The following is a 13,154-nucleotide window of genomic DNA, read 5'->3' as shown; positions in this document are numbered from 1 at the left end:
CAGCAGGACACTATGGTTAAGAGGAACTTAAGAGAGGTTGGGTTGCAGCTCAGTGGTAGAGCACTTGCCTAGCACGTGTGCAGCCCTGGGTTCGATCCTCAGCACCACATAAAAATAAATAAATAAATAAAATAAACGGATTGTGTCTACCTGCAACTGAAAAAAATATTTTAAAAAGAGGGACTGAAGAGTCAATCTGCCTGGGTTTAGATTTGGGCTCTACTATTACACAGCTCTGACATGGGGCAAATCACTGAAGTTTTTTCTCTCAGTTTCCTTTGTCATGACATTGTTTTGAAGAATAAATATTATAAGCACTTAGAACAGTGTTTGGCATGTGATATATGTTATGCAAATGTTTGTTAAATAAAATAAGTAAATACCTGTACTTGACCGAATTATCTCTGTCCCAACAACATGGCCCAATAGGTCATACTGATTCAAGCGAGAACCATCCTGTGCCACTTCCACAGATTTGTTCTTCCCAAGAGTCCAAGAATAAACCACTTCAGCTGTTGTATAGGCATCTAAGACAGAGAAGAGTCAAGATGAAGTTGAAGGGAAAGGAAAATGATTATTTATGATACTGATATTGTATGAGATTTAAATATATCTTGTACCCCCAAAGAGTTCTGGGTATGTGTTCTGTCCTTAACTGAATTCATCCATTCATCCAACACTCATTGAATGATTACTATAGTGCATGCCATATTCATAGTAATGAACCCAAAATAGTCTCTTCCTTCAATGACTCACAGACTTCTAGACTGATAACCAGTCTCCTTCTCTTTTAGGGTAGAATGTAGGGACAGGGAGAGGAATGACTAAAATGTTATCTCATGCAGACATCACAAACTCAAATGTCTATAGGAGCCAGAAAAGCTACTTTGAATGAGTGAATCACACTAGTTCTAAGAAAAATACATTGCCAGAAAAGTAATAAAGTTTTCTTTTATTCACTATGGGTGATAATATGAGATGAAGCAAAAAAAATCATACTACTGATATTTTAGATTAAAAATAAAAATCCAAACTTGAAATACCAAGAATTAATGATCACAATTTTCTTTCATAACTTATTTATTACCATTTTGATGTGCAAATCAGAAAACTGAAATCTTTTTTTCTTCATGAGGGTGTTAATGTTTTATCTGGAATTCCAATGTCAACTACAGATTTTATACAGATTAATCTTAAAAGGGGTGTAGGTAAGGGAAATGTCAGTATCTTAAAGGAATGAGTTGATTCCTTTCCAGACACAATTGACCTTTTTGCTCAGTGAATTTCTTTGCCCTGCCTATCTCAGGCACTTAGGTTCATAAATGGAAACTATTCACACTGTTCACCCTTTTCCTACAAGCTTTGAGCTGTGTGTTGTTCAAGTTAGTGAAGGGAAGTGTTTTCAGCTCCTGGTGGCAACTGCTATGTTCATAACGTGGTCTATTGGAATATTTTGCCACAAATCAGATGTGAATATAACAGTGAACAAATGTAAATTCTGGGTCCCTGAAAAACTCGGCAATACTGGATGCATATTTCATAACAAGTCTATGATCTGTTTATATTATACTTTTTTTTACTTAGGCTTTTTTCCTCCCATTTTTAATTGGTGCAGTATTGTTGTATATATTGATGGTATTTGTTTTTACATATTTGTACAAGCACAAAATATAACAATATAATTTGGCCAATATCACTCCACAGCATTCCTCCCCCACCTCCTTACCTCCCACCCCTTTCCCCCTTTTCTCCACTGATCTCCCTTTGATTTTTAGGAGATCTACCCCATTTTTATTTTATTTCTTCCTCTCTAGTCTCTGTATATGAGATAAAACATACAATCCTTAACTTTCTGAGTTTGAATCATTTCACTTAACATAATGTCCCTGTTCCATGCATTTTCCTGCAAATGCCATAATTTCATTCTTTTGTATAGCTGAATAAAACCCCATTGTGGATATATACCACATTTTCTTTACACATTCATCATTGATGGACACCTAGGCTGGTTCCATAGTTTAGCTATTGTAAATTGTGCTGCTATAAACATGGGTATGCATGTACATTATACTTTTTAGGAGCTTTTTCAATATAGCTAAGAAAACCTTTTACTGATTTGCTTAAAAGAATGCCATCCAAAAACTTCTTCATTCACTTTAAAATTCTCATTGACATCATGAAAAATGTATGTATAATTCTATGGCATTTTTTATATCTGTGCTGTCATAAGCTGAAAATAAAATGTTACAAGAAATTTAACTTTTCAAAATAACTTGCCCTATATATGGTCTCAGTCATTTCTTCAATGCACCAACAATACTCCTACTTTTATACATAATTTCTGTTGTGCTATAGAGATAATTTTATAATTTTTCATCTGTAAAATATTTTGATGCCTGAGAAAACTTATTGCTGATGACATGACTGCATTTCCCAGCAGCAATACCTAGGGTATACATTCAAATACAAAACTTGTTGAACTTTCAGTCTGTTCTTTAAATTAATATTTTTATTGTACATCTTTTCTATGCAGTAGTTACCCCCTACCTGTGCTTTTGCTTTCCAAGGTTTCAGTTACTTTCAATTAATGCAGTCCAAAAATATTGAAGGAAAATCACAGAAACAAACAATGCATGTTTTAACCTACTTGGTGTTCTGAATAACATAATGAAATCTCATGCTATTCCACTTCTTTCTGCCTGGGGCATGAATCATCCCTTTGTCCATTGTATATGGGCTGTGAATGCTACCTACCCATTAGTCACTTGGTAACCATTTTGATTATTGAATCAACTATTGTGATATTGCAGTACTTGTGCTTAAATAACCCTTATATAGTAGCCTAACACTCACCTCACATCATCTCATCATGTAGGCATTGCATCATTTCACATCATCACAAGAAGGAGAAGGATGAGTACAGTACAATAAGACATTTTGAGAGACAGAAAAAACATTTTTTATATTTATTTTTTAGTTGTAGTTGAACACAATAACTTTATTTTATTTATTTATTTTTATGTGGTGCTGAGGATCAAAGCCAGGGCTTCACACGTGCTAGGCAAGCGCTCTGCCACTGAGCCACAATCCCAGCCTCGAAAATGCATATTTATATAATCTTTATTCAGTAAGTATATTGACAGAATTGTTCTAATTTATTATTCTTTATTATTGCTAACCTGTTACCATGCCACGCTTATAAATCAAACTTTATCATATATATGTATGTATAGGAAAAATTCTATACCTAGATAGAGTTTGGTACTATCCATGGATTCAAGGATTGGAAGTCTTGGAACATATCCCCCTAGATTAGATAAGGGGGGATTTCTGTATATCCATTGTAGTTTTCTATAATGGATGGAGTAATTATAATATTTGAAGTTTTATCCCTTCAGCAAAAGTATACTTTGTATGCACAGTAAAGATGTAGAAATATTTTCCATTCCTATAAGGAAATGCAAACTCTCCCATCTGTTTTGAAACATAGCCACCTCAGTCTGTGTTTTATTTTTTTAATGATAAGTATAGATACAAGAACTATTTCCTCTTAAATTCACTGGGATATTTTAATCATAAGTAAAATGAGAATTCAAGTAAGTTGATTAATAGCAACTGATATTGGAGCCTGTTTGCAGGGAGAAGGAAAAAGTGATGGTCAGGATTATGTGTCCTGGGCAAGCATATGCACATCTACAAAGGACAGGACTAACCAGCCTTAGTCAATTGCAGCCATGTAAGATTTAAGCCCAGTGTTGTCAGATATTCTGATTTCATGAAATGATAAACATATCTGGAATTTTATGAGACAATACCTTAAATTTCAAATCTTGGCAAATAATTTTAAAAGTAATTAACACATATTTAGATCAAACACATTACAGATGCAGTCCCAATTTGTAACATCTGGCCAAGAGACTTCCTCCTATACATGGCTATAATCTCTTTTGATTCAATCTTGAAAACAAAGCATCCTTTGAGGCCCATTGTGTATCTAGGACTCCCACCTGGAATTGTAGCTCTTTAAACCATTATCATGAAGAAGAAAGGAAAATCTTCTCAGGAATGTTTCCATACCATTGCCTAAAATATTTTCTGATATTATGTGAGATTGTCACAGTGCTATTAGTGAAATGTGATTTCACAAGATGTTGTCTTCTAATTTTTTCCTAGTGCCTTTCATCTTGTACCTATGCTGGAGTGCCCTGTACCCCTAAGCAAAGAACCAGCTGTATATGTTTTCTTATCTTTGCTATTCTGGTGGTTGCAACACTCTCTATTTATAAAGAGCAATACAGTCTTCCAACTAATCTACCCAAGATTTTGTTGGTTTGTTGGTTCTAGGGATTGAACCCAGGGCAACCACTGAGCCACCTCCCTAGCCCTTTTTATATTTTATTTAGAGTCAGGGTCTCTCTAAGTTGTTTAGGCCTTGCTAACTTGCTGAGGCTGGTTTTAAACTTTCTATACTCCTGCCTCAGTCTCCTGAGCAGCTGGGATTATAGTCATGCAACACCATACCTGGCTACACAACTTTTGACAATGTGAAAACTACAGCAGGTTTGTTCAAGGAAAGGATAAGTGAAGGAAGATTTTTTTTCTCACTCTTAAGAAAAAAAAAATTCTTACTGGATTTTCTAACTGAGGCTGAGTATCTGGAGCAGACATTCCTGAATATTAACCATCAAAATCCTAGCAGGCCCTACTTCAGATGTGAAATTATATTGTGCATCTAACAGTGTCTCAGAAGCTTCACCAGGCCCAGAATGGCAAATTGCTTTATGCAGAAAAAAAATAGCAATTTCTTTGTCAATAATATATGGGAACAGAATCATTTTGTAGTTAAAAAATATTATCTTTTCATAATATGGAGATCAAAGCAGGAAAGGCATGAACTAATAAAGGGAGAGAAGTAAAGGGAAAAAAAAATTAAAAAAAAAAAACAATTGAGAGCTGACGGTGTAGTTGAATGGTAGAACACATGCTTAGAGTGCACAAAGTCTTGGGTTCCATCCCAGCACCAAAAATTAAAAAATAAAAAGGTGGAATAAAGAAAGGGGGTGGGAGAAGGACAAAAATGAGAACAAATTGAAAGATACTTGATTGAATCTCTACTTGAAGCCTGGCCCTATACTGGTAAACAAAGGATAAAAAGGCCCAGTAACCACAATTAAGGAGCCCACAGTCCATTGAAGGGGAAAGTGTACAACAGTTACAGTGGAAGTTTGAGCATAAGAAATGTGTGCACTAGTGAAACAAAAGCAAGTGTTAAGTGAAACCAGAAATAAGCACTATTGTTCCTGCTCAAAGTTGAATGTTAAAGAAGTATTCATAAAATAGATGATACTCACAAGATGAGGCCACTTTTAGGAGATGGAAAAGGATAATCTTAACCAAAAAACAACAGAACAAAGGACAGGAGGACATTGTACTTAACTTGTCACAATCTTATCAGTTGACTTGGCTTAATAAGTGTGTGCTAGTATACCAATATGTTGCTGACAGTAAATCATTCTTGAAAATTAAATATAAATAAAACCATAGTGTACTATATACTTATACATTATACATATAGTATAAGTATATATATAAGTGTATATATATATATATATATATATATATATATATTCACACACATAAATAGTATACTGTATACAAACCAAGAGAATGTTCTTACAATAAATAAAAAGTTTCGGAAGTAAAATAAATCCTTAAACTGATATTTAAGACTTGTGACTCTGGTAGTTCTATTTAACTTACTAGGTCCAAAGGTGGTTATTGAAATACTATTCAAAGAGGATCTCTCACATATTCCAACTTTTATTTATTTATTTATTTTTATATTTTTAGTTGTAGATGGACACAATATCTTTATTTTGTTTATTTATTTTTTCTTTATGTGGTGCTGAGGATGGAACCCAGTGCCTCACATGTGCTAAGCAAGTGCTCTACCACTGAGCCACAACTCCAGCCCTATTTATTTATTTTTATTTGTTCTTCTTAGTTATACTTCTGAGTTTCCTCCATATACTACCAGGCACTTTTAAACACTTAAAAACTTGCTATTTCTTATTTAACAACTTGCATGTCAATAATGATCATTAAAAAAACATTAAAAAGTTTGGTTCTATACTACTACTAATAAATGTTGGTGAGGATGTGGGGGAAAAGGTACATTCATACATTGTTGATGGGACTACAAATTAGTGCAACCACTCTGTAAAGCAGTATGGAGATTCCTCAAAATTTAGGAAGGGAACCACAATATGACTCAGTTATCCCATTCCTCAGTATACATCCAGAAGATCTAAAATCAATATACTATAGGAATGCAGCCACATCAATGTTTATAGCAGCACAATTCACAATTGCCAACCTATAGAGCCTATCTTGGTACCTGTTGATAGATAATAGATAAGGAAAATATGGTATTACTCAGTCATAAAGAATAATGAAACTATGATTTGCTGGTAAATAGATGGAAACGGAGAAAATAATTCTAAGTGAAATAAGACAGAATCAGAAATTAAAGAGTCATATATTTTCTCATATACAGAAGCTAGAACAAAAGAAGAAAATAAAGAAAAAGAAGGAGACCCCTGAAGATGGAGTAGAGAAAGGGGATTGAGGGGGAGGGAGGAGCGATGGGATAAGGGCAGAACAGTGTAATGAATCTGACCCAGCTTTCCTATGTACATATATGAATATACCACAGTGAATCTCACGTTCATATATATTCACAAGGTATTAATTTAAAAACAAACACATATAAATAGCAGAAAGATCAGTAGAGAGTAGAGGAAAGGGAATAGGGAAAGGGAGGAGAAGAGGGTAAGGGAAAGTACTGGGGAATGATATTGGAACAAATTATATTCCATGCATGTATAATTATGTCAAAATTAACTCTAATATTATGTATAACTATAGTACACTAATAAAAATACATTTGTGCCTTTTGGTTAATATAAACACTGTCTTAATTTGGAAACAAACTCTGGTCTAGAGATGCAAGCTTATATGATATGTATATATTCAGCTTTATTAGATTCCACCAAATACTTTTCCCAAAACTTTATGAAGTTATACTCTTTTTGGTTTTGGGGGGGAGCAGGGTATTGGCGATTGAACTCAGGGACACTCAACCATTGAGCCAGTTCCCCAGCCCTATTTTGTATTTTATTTAGAGACAGAGTCTCAATGAGTTGCTTAGGGCCTCACTTTTGCTGAGGCTGGCTTTGAACTCACAATCTCCCTGCCTCAGCCTCCGGAGCTGCTGGATTACAGGTGTTGGATTACAGGTGTGCACCACCACACCCATACTCCTATCAGTACATCATGACAGCACAGATATGTTCTACATCCTCACCAATATGTGATGTTTTCTGTCTTTTTCATTTTGATTATTTCAGTGAGTGAATAGTAATGAACTTTGGATTTTAATTTGCATTTCCTGCTAATGTAATTGGTTACTCTGTGTGTGTGTGTGTGTGTGTGTGTGTGACAGAGAGAAAGAGAGAGAGAGAGAGAGAGAGAGAGAGAGAGAGAGAGAGAGAGAAAGTATTGTATAAGGTACAATCTCTACCACTTTAAAGATCATAAAGATATTTTATTATGTTTTCTTCTAAAATCTTTACCATTTTCCCTTTTACCCTTTTACATTTAGATCTACAAATCCATCTGGAATTTATTTTTGTGCATGATGTGAAATAAGAATCAAATGTCTCTTTTCTATTCTGTTCCATCAGTGTATACATCTGTCTTTGCAACAATACCTTGTCTGAATTATTATTGCTTTCAAATAGTTGTAGATAATTGATACTGGATTATATTTGCCTGAAAATTATCTGGCTTTATTCTTGCATTGTTTTCTTCTTGTTTATCATGCTTTGTGTTTGCATGCTTTGTCTTTGAATTAATAATTTTCATCAGTTTTAAAATGATTTGCGTTAACTAGTTAATGATTGTTTTTCTCCTTTCTCTGCCTGTGGACCTTCTAAAAATTTACACATTTCAATTTATTTTGCTATGTCCTACGTGCTTCTTACTCTTTTCTTTATTTTGTTTTTCTGTGCTTCAATTGTGCTATTTTTTCATTTACTCACTTTCCAGGTATCTAACATTGTTTTCTGCTTGTTAATCTGTCTATGAAATCTGAATTTTAAATATTATACTTTTCTCTAAGTAATTTTCAATTTATTCTTCTTATAGATTTCAATTTTCACCTGAAATGGTCTTTTTTCTCCTCTATTCATTTTTTCCTCTTTTTCTTCTTGAACATATTAGCCAAACATTTTAAAGTCTTTTTTCTATAAACTGCATGTTTGGTTTTTTTTTATATTTTGTGTTCTTGCTTATAAATCTTGGTTTTAGGTCATATGGCCATGCTTTTTCATATGACTCACAATTTTTTAAATTAAATTCCAAACATTGCATGTAAAACTGTAAAACTCAGATAGAAGCCTCTCTTCTGAGGCTTCATTCCTTCCTTGCTATGTGTGAAAATTTCACCTTAATCCCATATGGGACTGAGCTGGATTATAGTTTTGCTTAAATCCAGTGTGTCCCTATTCTTCCCTTGTAACTACGACATAGCTCCTAAGGTTTTAAACTGACAACCTGCCATATATTTCTTTTTACCATTGAGAAACTGTGGGAAAGGCAACTCTGCTTTTCAATGCTTTTCATGTTGATTTATGGCCTCATGCTCTGTTAATGAAGTCAAACTGAATCCAAGCTGCAAACCAAGGCCAGAATTAGCAAATTGCCCCAGGGATATAGAAAGTTAGATCATAATTTGATGTATGAAAGGTTCTCCCACTTTCTCTAGAGTTTTAGTCTCTTCTATACTTATCCATTCTATACTTTTAGGTTTTCTAGTTGTTTACTATGAGAGCAATGGTCACAAACAATCAACTCTGTCCTACCCAAAATGGAAGTATTACTCGTCTCGTTCAATAGCAGATCCATTAGTACAAAAATCTACAAGTCACCAGAGAGTTCTCTGTCATAATGCTACACATGTAATCCATCATGAGGTCCTGTTGTATCTCCCTTCAGAACATATCCAGAATCAGGACACTTCTCATCACTTTTATCACTATCTCTGTGAGATGATCCATCAGCATCTTTGACTTGAGATAGTTCAATGATTTCCATTATCTCTCCATCATTATGTGTCACCTGAAATATTGCAATAATCATTTATGCTTATATCCTGTCTCTAATTATTTTAAAACTCCCTTGTAATATGTTTTTAAAAATAAGTAGATAATGGCATTATTTTGTTTAAAATATTCTAATCACTCCTCATTGTCCCTTGGCATATAATTCAGACCCCTCTAATGCCCTACAAGACTCTAGATGATCTGGCCCCCTCTTTAGTATCATCCTTTTCCAGTGCTTTCCACTTATTCTGGGAAGCCACATTGTTTGTTCTGATATTTATTGAACAAGCAGATACTTTTCTGATCTTTTCCTTGGGCAGTTACTGTTTCCTAGAGCATTATTCCCTCAGATATCTGCAGTTAACCCCTCTACTTCATTAAAATTTCTGCTCAAATGTCACTTTTTGAAAAATTTTAATTGACAACATAATAACTGACATTTATGAAGTGCAGTGTGATATTTCAATACATGTATACAATTGTACGAATTATGATTGTGATCTTGTGAAGATCAAATCAGGATAATTAGGGTAATTAGCATATGCAATCACTCCAAACATTCATGATTTCTTTGTGCTGGGAATAGTCCAAAACGTCTCTTCTAGCTATTGTCAAATACATACAAAATAACAACTATCTATAGTCATCCAACTATGCTATAGAACAGTAGAACTTATTCCTCCTACCTAACTGCATTTTGGTACCTGTTACACATCCTCTCCCTAGCCTCCCCAACTCCATATTGTTTCATAATAAAATAGGGTGATCCTGATCACTCTGTTTTCAATTACAATAGTAACACCTACTCTCTGTCTAGGCATGACTGATTCTCCTTATTCTGTAGTGCTTTCATGTTTCCCCATGGTTCTTCTCACTTTACAACCTATTTTATACTTTACTTTTTATTCATTGTTTATTTTATCTTTCACCATCCCTCTCTTATCACATAAACTCCACAAGGTCAGAGGTTTTTGTTTTATTTGGATGCATTCCAAGCTCCTAGAATAGAAGCTGACACACAGGAGGCAATCTGTAAATATTTGACAAACTAATGATTGAAAAGATATGTCATACATAATTATTTGAGTCTTTTGATTAGCACTTTCTATTTCAAAACATAGAGCTAAATCTAATTTAGAAATGATCATCACAGATTTTGATATCTTAATCTGATGACTCCTTACATAAGTTACTCTGCAATTCTTAGATTCAGAAACCCTCAATTTTTATTCAACTTTAATTTTTCTAATTCATTTGACAATGGAGTATCTACTCTCTTCTCTGTAAAATTTGCAGCTACTGAGAAATGCAATACTCTAAAAGATAAAGTCTCCAGAGTTTCTTCCTGTCTACCATTTACTTTTGAGAATTGTGCAGAGGTATATCAAGATGCAGGTAGAATGGACACTTCAAAAATATAATCACGTTCTCTGAGAGATCTTGTTCTTAGGAAGCTATTCCTGTGCTATATATCAGCTCTGTTGTGCTCTCTCCTCTGGGCAATTTAGAAAACAGATGTTGATGCTTCAGTCTGACAGAGAAATTAGTCTAAAATGCTGAAGTAAGGTTTGTTGCTAGGAAAGAAAACTCTGTTAAAGGCTGTCTCCTCCTGCTGATCAGTTAGTACTACTTGACTTCACTCTCCTGACCCACTCCCATACCATCTAAAATAAAAGGCCTCAGCTTAAGAAACTTGAAGGGAACAAAATGGGATATATTAAGTTTCTTTTGGAAAAAGATTAGGTGAACAACTGAGAAAATACATACAGCTTCCAAACTTCAGTGGACAGGCATGCACATCCATGGGAAAATCTTCCAAATGCATAGGACACTCAGCATGAATTGTTAATCTAAAAGAAAGAAAGAAAGACAGAAAATGAAATAATGCTAAATTACATGTTATTCACCATGAAGCTCAGATCCCACTTGACAGCAATTGTACAGTCCTAAGAATGACAGGAAATTTTGCTTATTTAGGTTCTCTGAATCTTTATAAACATATGAGATGAATTAAATGAACTAGATAGGTCTCAGATCAATATTCAGTATTCATATTTTTAGATCAGATCTGAACCCCACCTTAGAAAAACAAATAAAATTTATCTGGTCAAATAATACTTCCTTAGCCACCCTCCAAGAAGACTGGAAATACCAGGTTCTGACTCATTCGCTCCTGACCACAGCTTAATTATTTCTGAAATAATTCTCAGCAGGCTATTATGTGAGTTATCCAATTTAAAGATTGTACTGGAGAAGATAATGTGTAGAAAGAATATATTTTACCCTGATAATGAACAGAAAGACCCAAAAAAGGATTCTGCTGATCACAGGAACTGTTATGGCTTTACTGAAAGAGACGACTCTTGGAGAACACACACACACACACACTTCATAAAAAATAAACACAAAGGTAATAGAGGACATCAGAATCATCAGATCCTTAGAGGTCAAGTCTGAAGAGTTCATGCTTTTTCAACAGAATCAATAGATAGGAGATTATGCATGGATTTCATCAGTGGAAATCTGGATGGGGTATGATTTGCCATGTTCATACACTCTCTCTTACATTAGTCTGTCTAAATAATCTATGCCAAAGTTTCCCTCTGAATTATTTCTCATTTTTTGAGGCTCAACTTCATTTGGCCTAGATTGTAGTCTCTTAGGTAGAAATGAGACCTACACAGTAAACATTCAGAATTCTTTGAAACGTAGTCTTATGAAGTACTTCTATCTAGCTCCTGGTTATATCTAACCCAATTGCTGCCATCCCCCTGAAGTTCTAATAAGTTGAGAAGCTACTTGTGAATTTTGGTGTTATTCATTTTCCCAGTAGCTTCTTCCCTTAGGCACCCTGCTTATAATTTTTCAGGATCCAAATACACCTAGGGGCCAGAATCTATGCCTAATGAGTCATCAGTATATCAAATAGAGAGGAATATGCCTCACTTTTAGGAATTATCAAAGTTGAGGCAACAAATTTACAAAAGCCTGTAGAAATCCTATGTGCAGAATCTCCATTTATCATCCTCAATCCCAATGTACAGTAACAGTGTAAGGTAGCAGGATCCCAGCAAGAGGATATCCTCCAGGCCACTGCTATCTGACAATGTTTATCTTTGGTTGATGACAGTGAGATAGCAGAGGATATTTATTGTCAAATTATAGATATTCATATGTTTAGGACGGAAAAGAAATTGAATGTATAATTATTATGATTATAATGATCATTGCTAATAACCCATGAGATGTTCACAGAATGTTACAGCTTCTAAAGCATATTCACATTCAGATAATCTTACTCAAGTCTGTCCCTAATATTTGTGACATAGTTATCCTAGTTGCCTGGAAGAAGGATGCTATTTATTCCATTTGTTCCCTTTGGTACCTCTGTGAAGTAAATATTGGAGGTATTATTATCATTCCTATTTCAGAGACAAGAATCCACAGAGTTAAATTGAGTTACTCAGAATCATACAACCAGAGGACAGGAGTGCCAATACAGAGATTGTTTTGCATTAGTTATCTTCTATTTACCCGAAGGTAAATCCCTCCTTGGGAATCTTTTAGTCATACCAGAGATGCTGTGATTATCTATGGTTATATTTAAGTAAACATTTCCTGTGTTTAAGGTAGTTACAGGAAAATACCAAGAAAATAAGGAAGAATCAGAGCAATAACCACTGCTGCACAATGATTACTGTATAAGAGGTGAACAATAATAATTACATATGCAGTTAACTCATTAACATAGAACAGGAGTTGGTGCACTGCCGCAGTCTGGCTGGGCACAAAATCACAAGCCACTCACAGCCTTGTAGATTCAAACAGCAATTCTTTATTCCCGAACTCACACCGGCACCCTACAAGCATGTTCTGTGCAAAATCCACACTCTCCACCAGGCTCTGAATCCCAAATACTCTCTGAATCCCATGAGAACTCAATGGGAACTCAAGGCGCCTGAGGCAGCAGGATACGCCCTATTCCCAGCA

General features: G+C 34.7%; 1 protein-coding gene across 4 annotated transcripts in view; it reads right to left on the bottom strand.

The window, feature by feature from the left end:
• Positions 1-13,154, bottom strand: part of Gabra3 (gamma-aminobutyric acid type A receptor subunit alpha3) — a 228,146-nt gene that overhangs the window by 26,825 nt on the left and 188,167 nt on the right. For all 4 annotated transcript variants that reach the window (XM_048796957.1, XM_015498004.2, XM_048796958.1 and 1 more), the window contains 2 exons: positions 10,932-11,014; positions 384-527 (listed from right to left, as the gene is read on the bottom strand). In XM_048796957.1, coding sequence (XP_048652914.1) covers positions 384-527; positions 10,932-11,014 — 227 coding nt within the window. The remainder of the gene's footprint in view (positions 1-383; positions 528-10,931; positions 11,015-13,154) is intronic.

This window comes from Marmota marmota, unplaced genomic scaffold, assembly GCF_001458135.2.
Source record: "Marmota marmota marmota unplaced genomic scaffold, marMar, whole genome shotgun sequence".
Taxonomy (NCBI): domain Eukaryota; kingdom Metazoa; phylum Chordata; class Mammalia; order Rodentia; family Sciuridae; genus Marmota; species Marmota marmota.
The sequence above is the reverse complement of the archived record's forward strand: the minus strand, read 5'-3'. Positions and strand labels throughout refer to the sequence as shown.